Here is a 14,478-nt window from a genome sequence, read left to right on the forward strand (position 1 = left end):
CTTGGAATTCATAGAATGAGAACAGGACTGCGGAACGCTTGTCTGAGTGTAAGTACCACGAACTCAGCTAAGACTACAGTTAGTTGTAAATTGAGAGCCATGTGCAAGTCAACCTGCTTCTGCGCACCCAATCAGCGGCGAGGGGCCGGACTACAGGACACCCCTCCTAGTTGCAATTGCTAGGGAAGCGCTTCGGCCTGGGCGGTCTGCGCCTGCGTAGTCTCTAGGCCCCGCCCCTCTCTCCGCCCGTCAGGATCTTTCTTACGGCCAACATGGCCGCCCCCTGTATGTCCTGCGGCCGTGGGCTTTCCCTTCGGCTTGCTCACGCGGTTAGGGCTAACCTCTGCCAGAGGCCCGGGTACTGGACAGCCCCGGCGGTTGGCTGGCAGACGGGGTCCAGGTCCCAGGTAAGTTCCTGGGAGCTGCAGATGGCGGTCCGTGTGGTAGGGTGACATGAAGCCGGCCCACCTTCCAGGGCTGACAGTGCCTTCAGGTAGAGGTCGGAGGTCACGCGTGGGAGTCGGGGGATCGGCTGCGGACGGATCCTCTGCAGCCTCTCCTTGGGCCTTGAGCGTGGCGAGGCAAAGGGGTCCGCTGATGGAGCAGGGTGTGGTGAACCGTCCCGGGGAGAAGGGGAGCCGAACTCTGGAACGACCCGGAAGGTGGTGTGGGCAGAACCGGTCTGTAAAGTGAACAGAGACTTTACGAGTGCCCCGCGGCTGTGGAATTTAAGTTTTCGTAATTTTCCTGAACTTTCGTGTGACATACGGAGGGCAGTGTGAAGCTGCGATTTCTAGCTTGAACCTTTGCTTAACCCGCTTAACGTGGGTCGTTAGAAGAAGACGACTTTAGTTTTGGCTGTAATTGCATTTAAGGTGTCCGTGAGATATTCCACTGGAGATTTACAGTAGACCCTTCGGTGTGTGTGCCTGTGACACAGGGGGAGACCTAACTTTGAAGTCCTGTTACCTTTTTTTTTTTTTTCTTTTCTTTTTTTCGGAGCTGGGGACCGAACCCAGGGCCTTGTGCTTCCTAGGCAAGCGCTCTACCGCTGAGCTAAATCCCCAACCCCTGAAGTCCTGTTACCTTATAGGTTCTAACTGAAACCCAGGGAATAGTGCATGAACAGGCCAAAAGAGAGCTCTCAGGAACACGCAGTCAAACCAGTGGGGGTTGAAAAGCAGAACAGTTTGAATAGAAAGAGTACCAAATGTTGGTAAAGAAATACTAGCACCAGATATTGCAGAGAAATTAAATACTGCATCTTAGAACTGTTCTGCAAAATGACTGGCCGTCATTTTCTGTTATTTGATGTTGTAACATAAACCAATCTGTCCACTGATCTGTTAAACATCTGGTTTCTTGGTTTTGAAAAATTGGAAAATGTGCTGGACGTTTTTATTTCTTCTATACATCTCTTTGATACACATAATTGCACATGAGAGGAACTGTAGCATACAAAAATGTTTTTTGGTAATGTTTATATAGGGCAGGTGGTTCTCCCTCTCTTACATTCTGAACCTAGTGTCTACCCTTCTGTCTTTCTCCTTATTCTTATAATAATGTGTAAACAAGCACATTTTTAAAAATGAGCCTTGCTGGGTCACATCCCTTTTACTTTTTTAACCTGTAGGGGAAATGCATGTGCCCTTTATTATGTCTGAAGTACATTCTAACTGCTCACTACTTTCTTTCTGCTAATGCTCCAAGTAAACTCCTTGGCTCTAGTTCTGTGCTTCATTTCCGGAGGGGAGACTTTCCGTAACTAAGGTTATTGCTACAAATGATGTATAACATTCTAAATTCGCTATTTCATATCACTGTCCCCAAAGCCTGTGTACAGTTCTCATTCATCATTAAGATAGAGTGTTCCTTTTTTTACCTTCATGAGGATTTGCTTATTTATGATGTAAATAAAACATGCTAAATGCTGGTCTTTGCTAATATGTATTTCCTTGTCCACTTTGGAAATGACTCACACCCCAATATGCCAAGTGTTTACTGAGCACTTCTGTTCAGTCAGATAACTCTGTTAGACAGATACCCATGAGAATTCATCCTTAGCATTCTCAAGGGTTCAAACTACTTTAGATCCTTAATCGTTGAATGCATACACATCGTCCTAGTTACATTTCTGTTGCTTCGAAAAGACACCCAGACAAGGCGGTTTATAAAAGGAAACACTTAGCTGGGGGCTTGCTTTGCTTACAGGTTCAGAGGTTTGGTCATGATCATTATGGTGGGGAGCATGGAGACAGGCAGGTATGGCAGTCGGGTAGTAACTAAGCACTAACACCCCATTCCACAAGCTGCAGTAGCAGTGGCAGCTGAGGAGGAGGACCTGGGGGAGGGAGAGACTGGGGTTGGTCCAGGTTTTTGAAACCTTAAAGCCCAGCCCCCAGTGACATACCTCCTCTAACAGCAACCCCCCCTCCCCCATGTATGTATAAACACACAAAGACATTTAGAAAGCTTGTTTTTGTACATTGCCTGTCTGAAATACTAATGTTTCTTAATGTTCATATTAAAAATCACTTATCCACTTCTGCATACAACATTAATAGCTGTATTTCTCTTGGGGCCTTTGTTTTATAAAAAAAAAATTAATGACTGTATGAGCAAATAAAACACTATCCAACTAACTCCCCTCCCCATTTCATATTTGGGTCATGTCCCATTAATTAGAGAATCTCTTCAAAGGTCGTAAACGGCTTGAATGGAGTAGAGGTAATAGAATAATAAAATGCATTTTATAAAGTGTTTTCATGTTTTGTTTACACTGGGAAGTGTAAACTAGGTTGTGATACCAGCAGAAACTGTGGGCGACAGTAAAAATTTTTGAGAAACACTAATGCCACTAGCAAAAAGAAGCAAGCTTTACTTAGGTGTGACTCCTGGTTCTCAGTTGGGACCCTTGCTAGCCAGCTTCCTCCTCTGCTGTTCTTACGGTATTTATGGATTCTTACTAATTTCAAACTATGCCTCAAAACAACCACAAACCTCTGAGCGTCCCAAATATGGTTATAGATAGCAGTTGTACACGTGAGTGACTAAACTTCTCATAAATGCACCCACACAGTGTTAGCAGTCTGTAATGTGATGTGAGAGATCGACAGAAATAATACAGAAGAACCACAGAAATGCATTTACCTGATTCAGTCTAGAGTCAATAGAGGGTTACAGAGGTGTCTACAGGCGGCCCTTAGGGGATGTGATAGTAAAGTGGAAGCTTCAGCAACCATGTATATGAATGTACTTGTATAAGCTATTTATATATTATCTATAAATATTATGTAGTTATTATGCTTTAGACAGATATAATTACACAACAATATAAAAGGGTGCCTTATAATCAGAGTAGGCTTTGCAATAACAGGTAATTGGTTAGAGCTGGACTGAGTCAGAGATTGGAGTCACCAAACCAGCCACATTGTGGCCACTACTTAGGATGTCAATCCCTGAAACAATGTATTTTGAGGAAAAGATTTGTTTACCTTTCAAAGCAATGAACACAGAAAAGCAAGTTTGAACCCTGCCTCCCTGAGGTCTGAGTTTATAGTATTTATGAGATAAAGAGTGCAGTTATCTGAGTGTAGTGAAGGTAATTGGAGGGAGGTAAGAGTGCCTGGATGGTGGTGGTCTATCATATACAATCAGCTTCCTGGGTCTTCACACAAAGTAGCTGTATTTTTTTTTTTTTTTTTGTATTGCTGTGATTAAAAACCCATGACCAAAAGCAAATTGGAGTAGGAAAGGGTCTGTTGAGGTTAGAAGTTACAGTCCATCATCAAGGGGAGCCAGGACAGGAGCCCAGAGCTTACTACATCAGCCATTAATCAAGAAAATGTCCCACAAGCCAATCTAATGGAGGCTGTCCCTCATTCGAGGGTCTCTTTTTCCAGATGACTGTAGCTTGTGACAAATTGACAAAAACTAGCCAGCACATTGACCATATTAGCACGAAGTCCAGAGGTCACTTTTTATAGGACAAGGAAAGAGCTGCTGTTTACAAGGTCTAAGTTCTTTCTCAGTTCTTGAAAGGCAGCATTAATCTTGTGATGTGTAGTTAGTGTGTAATGCGTAAGCGGTGGCATCAGGTGTGGGATGTTTGGTTAAGTGTCAGTGTGTGCTCTGCTCTTTCAGGTAGTAAAGGAGTTTGGTTTTATTTTTTTATTTTAAACTTGTCAGAAGTGAACAAAATAGTGTTGGCATTGTTGTGAACAGTTAATAGTTCCCTTTCATGGTACTCTGGAAAAATTACCCATGAGTTTAAAAACCCTCTATGATAATAGTTTAATAGAGTGGGCATGCTATTTTACCTTTTTATATATTTATAGCTTTTTAAATAAAAGTGGTAAACCCACTGCTGCTTTGAAAAATATCGCTGTACAATTTTGATGAGATACCTTTTTACTTTTTGCTTTCTAGTAAGCATTTTTATTTTAGTGCCTAGTTCCTTAATTTTCACCCAACCCAACTTGATGCCCTTGCTGATTTGGATGGTCTGCCAGAGGAGGAGTATCAACACCTTCTGTGTTATGGTTTCATAATAAGTTCATTTTTAATGAACTCCCAACTATTATAACATCCTATATTCAGCATATTTCCATATAGGTCAATAGTAACAGCTTTAGAAAAAAAATTACATTTTAGTCAATGGCCAAAGGTTTTAATGATGCATTCTAAAGTTGACTTTCATCTTAACAGACCTGTATTCAGTTTTGTAAATTATTTATCTTCCTTAGATAATTTTTGAATGTCAGTATTATACATACATGTACACACACACACACACCAAAAGTACATAGATCAAACTCTGTGCCTTGTGCATGCTAATCGGATATTCTGCCCAATCCTTGAGTGTATATTTTTAACTGTAGATTTTTGGTAATGGGAAAGATAGTCTCTTTTGCAAGTTGTTTGTTCTCTTTAAGATGCCTTGCTGTCATAGGTAAACTTACCTGTCCATGACAACTGATGTTTTCCTTGTGTAGCCATTTATAAATTTACTTTAAGAAGCTTGGTAATAGACTCACCATCATCCACATCCGCTATCTTGTCTTTCTCTTTTTCTACTTTTCACCCACTCTGCCTCCCTGGGGTGGTTAGTGTCCATCCAGACATTCTGTATAATCCATCTCTAACAGAATCCGACTGTTTTTCTCCTTTAAACATAGTTCCCATACAACCATTGTAGCTAGTCTGAGAGCTTGTGCTTGCCGTAGTCACACTTCCCTGACAGTTGCACTCATAACTTTTGATTGTTATTGGACTGTTTTAATCATTATTCAGATATGGTCTATATGTTTTATTGGGTTGGTAAATATGCTGAGTGTCTTAATATAGATGATTATGGAATGAAAATGAGTGGTGAATTTTTTGTTGACAGTCTAGCAAAATGCAAGTACCAGCTATTTCCCCTTCACAGGAGCACCTTTAGAGGAATCCAGTGTTTGGGTTTTATTGTTGTTGTTGTTGTTCATTTGTTTTTGAATATGTTCCAGAAGAACTGGGGCCTGACCCAGCTTAGCACTCCTAGGTAATACCTCTCTTTAGATCTTGAACATTAGAGATGATGGTTGATGACTCATTTTGTCCTTTTCTTTTTAAGTTTTTTTTTTTAAATGTACGTGAGTACACTGTAGATGTCTTCAGACACACCAGAAGAGGGCATTGGATGCCATTACAGATGGTCGTCATCCACCATATGGTCTCTGGGATTTGAACTCAGGACCTCTGGAAGAGCAGTCAGTGCTCTTAACCGCTGAGCCATCTCTCCAGCTCCATCTCGTTTAGTCTTAATGAGACTACACTAATATAAACTAATATAATTCTAATTATATTGAACCTGTTGTGGACCATTGAACTTTGTGTTTTTCCTTCCCAGAGAATTCCTCAGCCCGTCTGCTTTTACATGCAATTGTGTAGTCTCTCTCTCTCTTTTTTTTTTTCTTCTTTTTCTTTTTTCTTTTTTTCGGAGCTGGGGACCGAACCCAGGGCCTTGCACTTGCTAGGCAAGCGCTCTACCACTGAGCTAAATCCCCAACCCCGTGTAGTCTCTTTTTAATTAACTTTTTTTTATTGGGTCAGGAGAGATGGCTCAGGGGTTAAGAGCACATGCTCCCAGCACACCTGCCAAAGGCGCACAACTGCCTACAACTTCAGTTCCAGAGATGCAGTGCCCTTTTCTGGCCATGAACACCTGCAGGCATGTGGCATATATACAGACGAGCCAACACAGACAGATTTTTGAAAAGGCTGTTAAAAATCATGAAAGTATATTCAGTATATATTAATTATGCAAGCTAGGTTTCACTATCACATCTTCATACATATTGCCTGTGAATATTGAGCATCCTGGCTGCTCTCCTCCTTGTCCACCTCCACTCGTCTCTTCCTTGTCTGGTCTAGCAGTCCTTATACTTTGTTGACTTTTTTTTCCCTGGTTTTATGAACCAGGGAGTTTCATTAGGGTTGTTTACAGGAACATGGGTGCCTTTTACTTAGTTAAATCAGACAGCTTTCTTTTGCCTATATCCAGAAGCTTCTAATTGATACAACTATACATATATTCAAAAAAGGTTACTATAATTCCTCCTATACAGTTTCTTTCCAGTCACAATTTTTTCAATATGAATCAGTCTACCTTTTAAAAAAATTCTCCAATTATTTTTCTGCCTTTTCTATTAGATTAGCACCACAGTCTTCTTTGTTTCCTTTTTATCTAATTAGACTAAAAAGAAACCACCTAGTAGTGCTATAATACCATTAAAGTAATGCTGACACTGGCATCTGGCCAATTTGGGACATCATAGCTGTCAGGATGTGTCTGTCCCTTTGGCAGCCAGCTCCATTGAAATTATAGTTGTCTGACCCACTGATTATCTTTAAACAGAAACAGATTTGTCACATTGTGTCTATACTAGTCCTTGAACAAAAGTCTGATGAAAATTCTGGCATTATCACTCTGTATTTGGTTATGGAAACTAGAGCTGTTCCTGTTAGGATTGCTTCGTGGTGGCAAAGAAATTCTCTTCTGGAATTCAGTGTTTGGCTAAAGAGCTGCTTTGTTTTTCATTCGGCCTCACCTTAATGGACTGTACCAACGAGTAGTGGACTCTGTTTGGTATATATATTTATGTGAATCCATTGCTGCAATAATTCAATAATCCTTAAGAAGAAACGTATTCACTGGACTAGTTCTTACGGTATGAATTTCAGGATGCTGTACTTCTATGTGTTTAAAGAAAGATCCTAAAGAGCTTTTATGAAAACTGTTCCAAATTAGGGACATCTCCAAGAGTCTATTTAAGTGAGCAGTAAAAACTCTACTGTTTGTAAATATATTTAGGCAGCACTTATGTTAAAATTAGGAAAGCTGTCATCTTGTGTCACAGACTCCAGAGAATATGATTGACAAGCGAAGAAACAAGTCAAGTGAGCAAACAAACCTTCAAGTCAACAATCAACTCTTTTTCACTTCAGAAGATGCTAAAATGTAGGAACCAAAGAAGTAAAGGAACAGTGGCTTGGAAAGACACTGAGCCTGAAAACGGATGCTCACTGAGCAGAGTGGAGCCACCCACCGCAGGCCTTCTCTCTTGCACTTTCTATTCTTTGTGCTCCCAACGGATCTGTCTTGACTCTCAATAGCAAGACCACATTTACAGATTTTCTTCTGTCACAGTATATAGTTAGACTTGTCCACATTATGATTTCTATTGTAGTCTTCTGTGCCTACTTAGAACTTAAGCATATATGGAAATCATAGATAGGATTTTTGAGCTCTGTGGGGTTTCAGTTACCCCTGAGAGCTTAGAATATTCCTTTCTACATAAGAGGTAACAACAAAACAAAACAACTCCCCTCCCCGCAAAAAACAACCAATCTCTTATTTTTACCACAACCATTTCACATTGTCAAGGACGTTGCTAATAAGTTTGGGGAAGGAGGGCTCTGCAAGTTGGGGCCTGACAGGCTGTGCTTGAGGGAAGCTGATGAGGCATGGAGTTTGAAGATGGACCAGCAATAAAGCTAAAAATCAAGAGTGACTACGGAAAGAGGGAAGGACTGGGGAAATGAAGGTTTACAAGCTGTGCAGAAGGCAAAATCCAAGGGATCAGAAATAGACCAGGAAAATTTATATATGGAGAAGAGATCGTTGCTGTGACTGAAATGCAGAATATTGGGAAAATCTAGTGGGTATTAATTAATTTCCAAAGTGGACAGAAAACTTAAATGTAAACATGAATAATAAGATAGCAGCTATTAAAACCAGTGTAAACAGGATATTTTCATGTATTAAAAACTCTGATTATACACATGTGTACACATACACAAGTAAGAGGTTGACAGGTTTGCATTATGAACCTACTGTCAGATTCAAGGTAAAGTGCTTCATAAGGTGGGAAAGGTGTTAGTGCTAAAGGACACCATGTGCTCCAGCATGCAGCACTCTTCAGCTACTGCATTGAGTACACCACTGCAGTATCTAAGTTGATGAGAAAAGAAAACTAAGAAATTGTTACAGACACAGTCGGACGGACCTCTGGTTCACACCATTATGAAATGCTTTTTTGGTAGTTTCTCCATTTGTACTGTAAAGTGTATTGCTGCCTTCTGAGTGGCAAGTATTTGGTGCATCGCACCTTTTAATCATAGTAGATGATCTCACCCTCCTCATAAAGAAAATAGTAGTCATAAGACATGATGTTTCCCTACTGCCTATGATTCCTTGGCTGTAGGCTTTTTGTTTGATTGTTTGTTTTAGCATAGTAGAGTAGAATAGCTAATTCATGTCTGCTATTTCCTATACTCCCAAGTTGTAAGCATCATTTGTCAAGCAGTTTTGACTTTTTTAAAAATATTTTTATGTGTCTCTGAGTGTATGCCATGTATGTGGGTGCCTGAGCAGGCCAGAGAAGGCGTCAGGTCCTCTGGAGCCAGAGTTATAGGGAGCCGTGTGCTGCTTGGTGTGGGGGTTAGGTCCAGCAGGCCATTCTTCAGTATAGAGTTCTGAAAGAGAACCAGGAGATCAAAAGAGAAGGGGATAGAAAAGTGTGGGATCAGGAGATTCTGCATAAGCAATGTCTTATGCCCAGCAAACTTATTAAGAAGAACAGCTTCTTACTATTTTGCAGAGAAAAAATGGGACAGAATCAGCAGAAAGCTGACGTTGGGTCAAAAGTCAGTGAACAGCTAATTGAACAGTTTTGCACTAGATGAATGAGAACTTCAGACTGATGACCAGTAGTCCCGTAGGGTAGGAAAAGTTAAGATTTCAGGATCTCAACTTCTCTAAGGCCCTGGCCCCAGGCTATTACTGACTGCGGAGCATATTCCTGGTTTTAAAGAAGGAGCTTCGCCCTCCATACATCAGAGCCTTAGAGAAAGTGTAGGATCAGCATAGCCTTCAACACTCTGGAAGAGCAACAAGGTCTCTTAACCATTGAATCATCTTTCCAACCCAATTTGTTTGTTAGTTAGTTTGTTTGTTTGTTTGAGACAGCAGGCTTACCTCTGACTTGGCATATAGCAATATGTTGTGTGTTGTCATGGCCAACTTCAGGTAGATTTTAGCAGACACATACCTCTATCCTGTGCACATCCACAGAACATCTCCTTCTGGGATGTTCATTGGGCATCTCAACCTCAGTGTTCTTGCATTTAGACTGTAACTTCACACCCCGATTATGCCTTTCCTCTAGAATCCCTTACTGCAGAGCATGGACTCCAGTTCACCCGAGGCTCAGAGCTGATGTGTGTGGATGACTGCTGTATAGTGGTGGTGCTCTGAAGAGACTCTTCTGGGTTGCTTTAAACCTCGGGTTCAGTCAGCTGCATTTGAGTACACTACCCTCACCATGGCCTAAATCTGTTTGTATTGTGTGCAAATCTTCTTATTGAGACAGTTGAAATAGTAATCTGTTGTATTGCTTTTGCCCCCCAAATTCATGCTTTTGCCTAGATTTTTGAAGCAGAAAAGTATTTTTTATTGCCTACATAGTAAGATTCTTCATGGTTGAAAATAGACCTAGAGTTGTAAAAACAACCAGCTAAAAGGATATATAAAATATTATTATATGATAAAATTCCTACATTGGAGAAATGTGTACAAGGGAATTAAGTAGGCTCTGTCTCTAAAACAGGTTGGCTCTGTCAGCCTCTCTTCCCACAGGGGAGGCATTAAGCTCACTTCATGCTGAAAACCACAGCCAGTGCCCAGCTCTACATATGCTGTGCTTTTCCCATTACATATCTACGACGAGGTTTACCCTGTGAATTAGACACACTAAGAGCTTAACAAGCATAACTAACAACAAAATACAGCAGGTGTAGGTGGCAGTATTTAAGTTAGCTGGGTATGTCTCTCTACATTGGGGAGTAGGTGTGTCACATTCATTCTCTCATCCTCAGGTAACTGAAACCAGGAAAGACAAAGCCAGACAGGAGAACCTGCTGGGACCTGAGCTCCTGGGTCTTGTTTTCACTCATTAATAGTAACACCATGCAAAGACTGTATGAGAATATAATTGTTGAGTAATTATAGTTTTCAAAGGTGAAGCTCTGCTTTCCTAAGCAAAAATAAACTAAGGTTTTATGGAATTTTAAATTGCTGTTTCTTTCCCATTAAAGAGTGGGTTAAAATAGTTTTCACGCAATTAATTCAGAGGCTATTCAGAATGTAAGTTTTACTGTTAATTGGGTATTGTGATATTTTCTACTTTTTCTTTCACTTCTGTTGCAACTGTAGTGGCAAATTATAGACTGTTCTGAATTTAGGATTCTCAGAAAGGAACGAGAGACATGTAGGTGGGCCTGCGTGTGTGAGGGACACTTTTAATGTGTATGAGACAGGAAGTAAGAGCATTACTGAGATTATGACTTTGATGTCTGAGTATTATTAGCCGTGTTTAAAGTTGCTGGGGTAGAGACAAGATGGTGCAGTTCAGATCTTAGGAGAAGACTAGAAAGGCCTGTCTTTTTAAGATTTAGCACTGTTGATTGACAGTGAAGTGCTACTGCCTTGGGAGGAAGGAATTTCCTTGCGGTGTAGGACCAACAATAGCAAGTGTGTGTTTACTGCTGCCTCAGGAAGGACAGGGAAAAGGAAAGGCAGAAAGCCTTCATTTGCTCAGAGAGCATGTTGAGCCAGGTTTACCAGAAATCCTAACATTGAGTCAATATAGGGTCATTTTCTTCATTATATTCGTTTTTATATGTGTATGATAGGAGAGAGAGGAAAGAGAGAGAGAGAGAGAGAGAGAGAGAGAGAGAGAGAGAGAGAGAGAGAGAGAGAGAGAGAATATGAATAAAGTTCTAAGCTGTATGTTTGTGTTTCTCCTTCAAACAAGGGAGTGCCCCAGGCCACAGTACCATCCTCAACCCTCTTGTCTTCTTAATCCATGAGTTTGCCTGTTTGTTTATATTTTGAGAGATCTGCTTATGTATCCCTGGTGGTGTATCAAGTCTGGAAAACTTATTCTGTGGACCAGGTTGGTCTTTACTTAGGGACACACCCCGCCCCTTGAGCACCTCTGCCCTCTGAGTGCTGGTTAAAGGCGTGCTACCAGCTTTGTACGTCTGTTCACTTGGAGTGGTGATTTTCTCCTCATTGCTTATGTATCCAGTATGAAGGTCACTGTCACCACTGGACAGGACCAGATGTGGTGCTTGCAGTCAAGAGGCACGGCATACTGCTGCAGGTCTTTTGACTCAGACACGGTGAGGTGCTACTGGATGAATGCTCTTGTAAGAGTTTGAGCAGGTGTTAGTTGTAGCACCTTGGCTGGGTACTAGACCTCTTTTCTTTCTTTCTGAACACCTGTCAACTAAGGGTGACAAATCATACTTTGTTTTATTTAGCGACAGTAGCCTGTTAATTCACTGTTTAATTTTAAATACTTTCTTTTCTTTTCATTTATGTCCCTTAGCTTTTAAAGCTAATACATACCACAGTTGTAACAACAAAGAAAAATGCCCAAGCCTCAAGACAGGAATCGTATACAGAGGATTTTATTAGAAAGCAGATTGAAGAATTCAACCTAGGGAAGAGGCACTTGGCCAACATGATGGGAGAAGACCCAGAAACCTTTACCGAAGAGGACATTGACGTGAGTACAGTTAACTGCATGGGGAAGTGATTCTTCAGGGCTGCTGTTCTAGGCACACTGTATAAACCCCTCAGCTCTGCAGAGTTTACATCAGGTTATCAGAATGAGGGAAGACACCTCTACTGTAACAAGTTGGAAGCATATCTTTTTTTTTTTCCTTCCTTTCCGAATCTTCACGTTATTTGAGTAATTTTTAAAATTAATTCTGCTTTGATTAATTTACTTTGGCTTATTCCCTTTTTGTTTTTATTTTCTGCCTTCTCCATGCTCTTCCCTTTGGCTGGAGGAAAAATAAAAGCTTAATACTCAGAACCATAATTTCAAAGAGATATGCCACTCTATTTGAAGCCTCACAAACTGTTAAGTTTTATCCAGAAATGAGTTTTCTTGATTTTGGTTCACAGCCGTAGAAGCCTCTGTAATTACTGGTATAGTATTTAGGAATGCTACTTTGTCCTGTGGTTTAGATGATTACATGTGCCAATAGAAATAGAGTCAAGGAAATCCCATCAGTAAGTCTTTGCCAATGTGCCTATTGAATATATCTTTGAATTTTCTGAATGAGGGATGTGTTCTATATCTGAGCATTTTGCCTGTGTGTATGTATGTTTACCAAGGCACAATTGCTGCTCATAGAAGTTAGAAAAAGGCATCAGATCCCTTAGAACTGGAGTTGCATGTGGTTGTGAGCCACCATGTGGGTGGCTAGGCTGAACTTGGGGACTCTGCAAGAGCAACGGGTGCTCTTAACCACTGAGCCATTTCTCTAGCCCGGGATATTTTTTTTTTTTTTACATGAGTACTTTTATTAAAATCATTTCTACCCTTTCCTCTTCCCTTCCAACTCCTGAATGTCTCCTCCCTTTCAAATTCATGACTTCTTTACTGTTTTACACATACACACACACACACGCACCCTACTGAGTTGGTTTAATGTTGCTTTTATGTACTTGTGTTTAGGGCTGACCATAGTACTTGGGATTGAATAACCTATTAGGGGCTTGTCCCTGGGAGAAACTGATGTGTCTGTCTGTCTTGTCCATTTTCCTCCTCTACCTGCTACTCCCAGCAGCCACCTATTGCCTATAGGGATGGGCCTTGTGAAATTTTCCCTAATTACGTTGGCATATGGACTGGCAGTGTTGTTAGCCAATCTTGTTAGCAATGAATTGTTGGGATTATATCAGTTGGGGTTGTGTTTACCATGGCCACTTACTTTATACATTTTAACCAGTTGCAGATCTCTGTAATGGTCTTCATCTGATGCAAAGAGAAGCTTCTTTGATGAGGGGTGAAAACTACACTGATCAGGCTTGGTGACCCTAGCTGGCCATGCAGTGTGGGGACGGCTAGGAGGGAGTACTTTTAGCTTTGCTAGACACCTCGAAGAAGAAAGCAGGAGAATTTAGCAACTCTACAGCTAGATCTTTTTTTAAAAAGCAAAGTCTAACATTGTTATATATTTTAACCGAAGAATAACATTTTTTAAAACTTTGCATTGGTTCTTTGTGAATTTCCTACCCGGCACCCCGGTCCCACTCCTTTCTCCCTTCACTTGTACGTGCTCTTCTCCCTTGCAGCCTCCTCCCCAACAGGGGGAAGCAGTCTCGTTGTGGAAGCTGTAGTGTGTCGTGGTGTACCCCACACTATACCCCTTTTCTACTCCTCCTTGCTTGCAGATGTTCATTGCCATGACTTGTTTTGGTATGGTGTGGGGCCTCTGGCTTCTGCTCTAGTGAATTTCACTGGGACACCTCTTGGACATCCTGTTGTTGCCCTGTGTCAGATCTTTGGATCTGAAGGACCAACCCCTTCATGCACTCCAGTAGTTCATCGATGGAGTAGATGTCAGGGTGGGCCAATTCAAAGCCCTGAACCTGGGCCTGAGAGGTATCTGAGCTGATCAACCCATTAGCTCGTCCACTGTCCTGCCCTCAGGGCCAGGTCACTAACAACACCCACGCCAACCCTCAACCAGGGCCAGCTCTGCTCTGCTGCCCAGGCAAGGTACAGGGCCAGTTTTCCCATCCTTGTGACTCCAGATCCAGCTCTTCTGCCTGCTTTGTATGGCAAGGGACAAGGGTATTTCCCCCTCATCCATGCTACCCCCAGCAGATAAGAGACAGGGCTGGCTCTCCCAGTTACACCCTTGGGACCTGGCTCACCTACAATGCCCACATCCAGGGCCAGCACTACTGTGCTGCCCAGATGAGGTGTAGGACTTGCCTCCTGAGTGCTGGGCCAGGGCCAGGTCTCCTGCTCTAATGACCTCAGGGTAGTTCTCCTGCCTGCCATTGGTAGCAAGGGGCATGTGGCGGTGATCTCTCCCTCACTCGTGTCACTCTGCAGCAGGCAAGTGATGGGG

General features: G+C 41.8%; 1 protein-coding gene across 1 annotated transcript in view; it reads left to right on the forward strand.

The window, feature by feature from the left end:
* The first annotated feature begins 239 nt into the window (after window positions 1-239).
* Mrps9 (mitochondrial ribosomal protein S9) overlaps window positions 240-14,478 on the forward strand; it is a 58,843-nt gene continuing 44,604 nt past the window's right edge. Inside the window, 2 exon segments of the mRNA NM_001100549.1 lie at window positions 240-407; window positions 11,934-12,113. Coding sequence (NP_001094019.1) covers window positions 273-407; window positions 11,934-12,113 — 315 coding nt within the window. The 5' untranslated portion in view covers window positions 240-272.

This window comes from Rattus norvegicus, chromosome 9 (assembly GCF_021556685.1).
Source record: "Rattus norvegicus strain SHRSP/BbbUtx chromosome 9, alternate assembly SHRSP_T2T, whole genome shotgun sequence".
Lineage (NCBI taxonomy): Eukaryota > Metazoa > Chordata > Mammalia > Rodentia > Muridae > Rattus > Rattus norvegicus.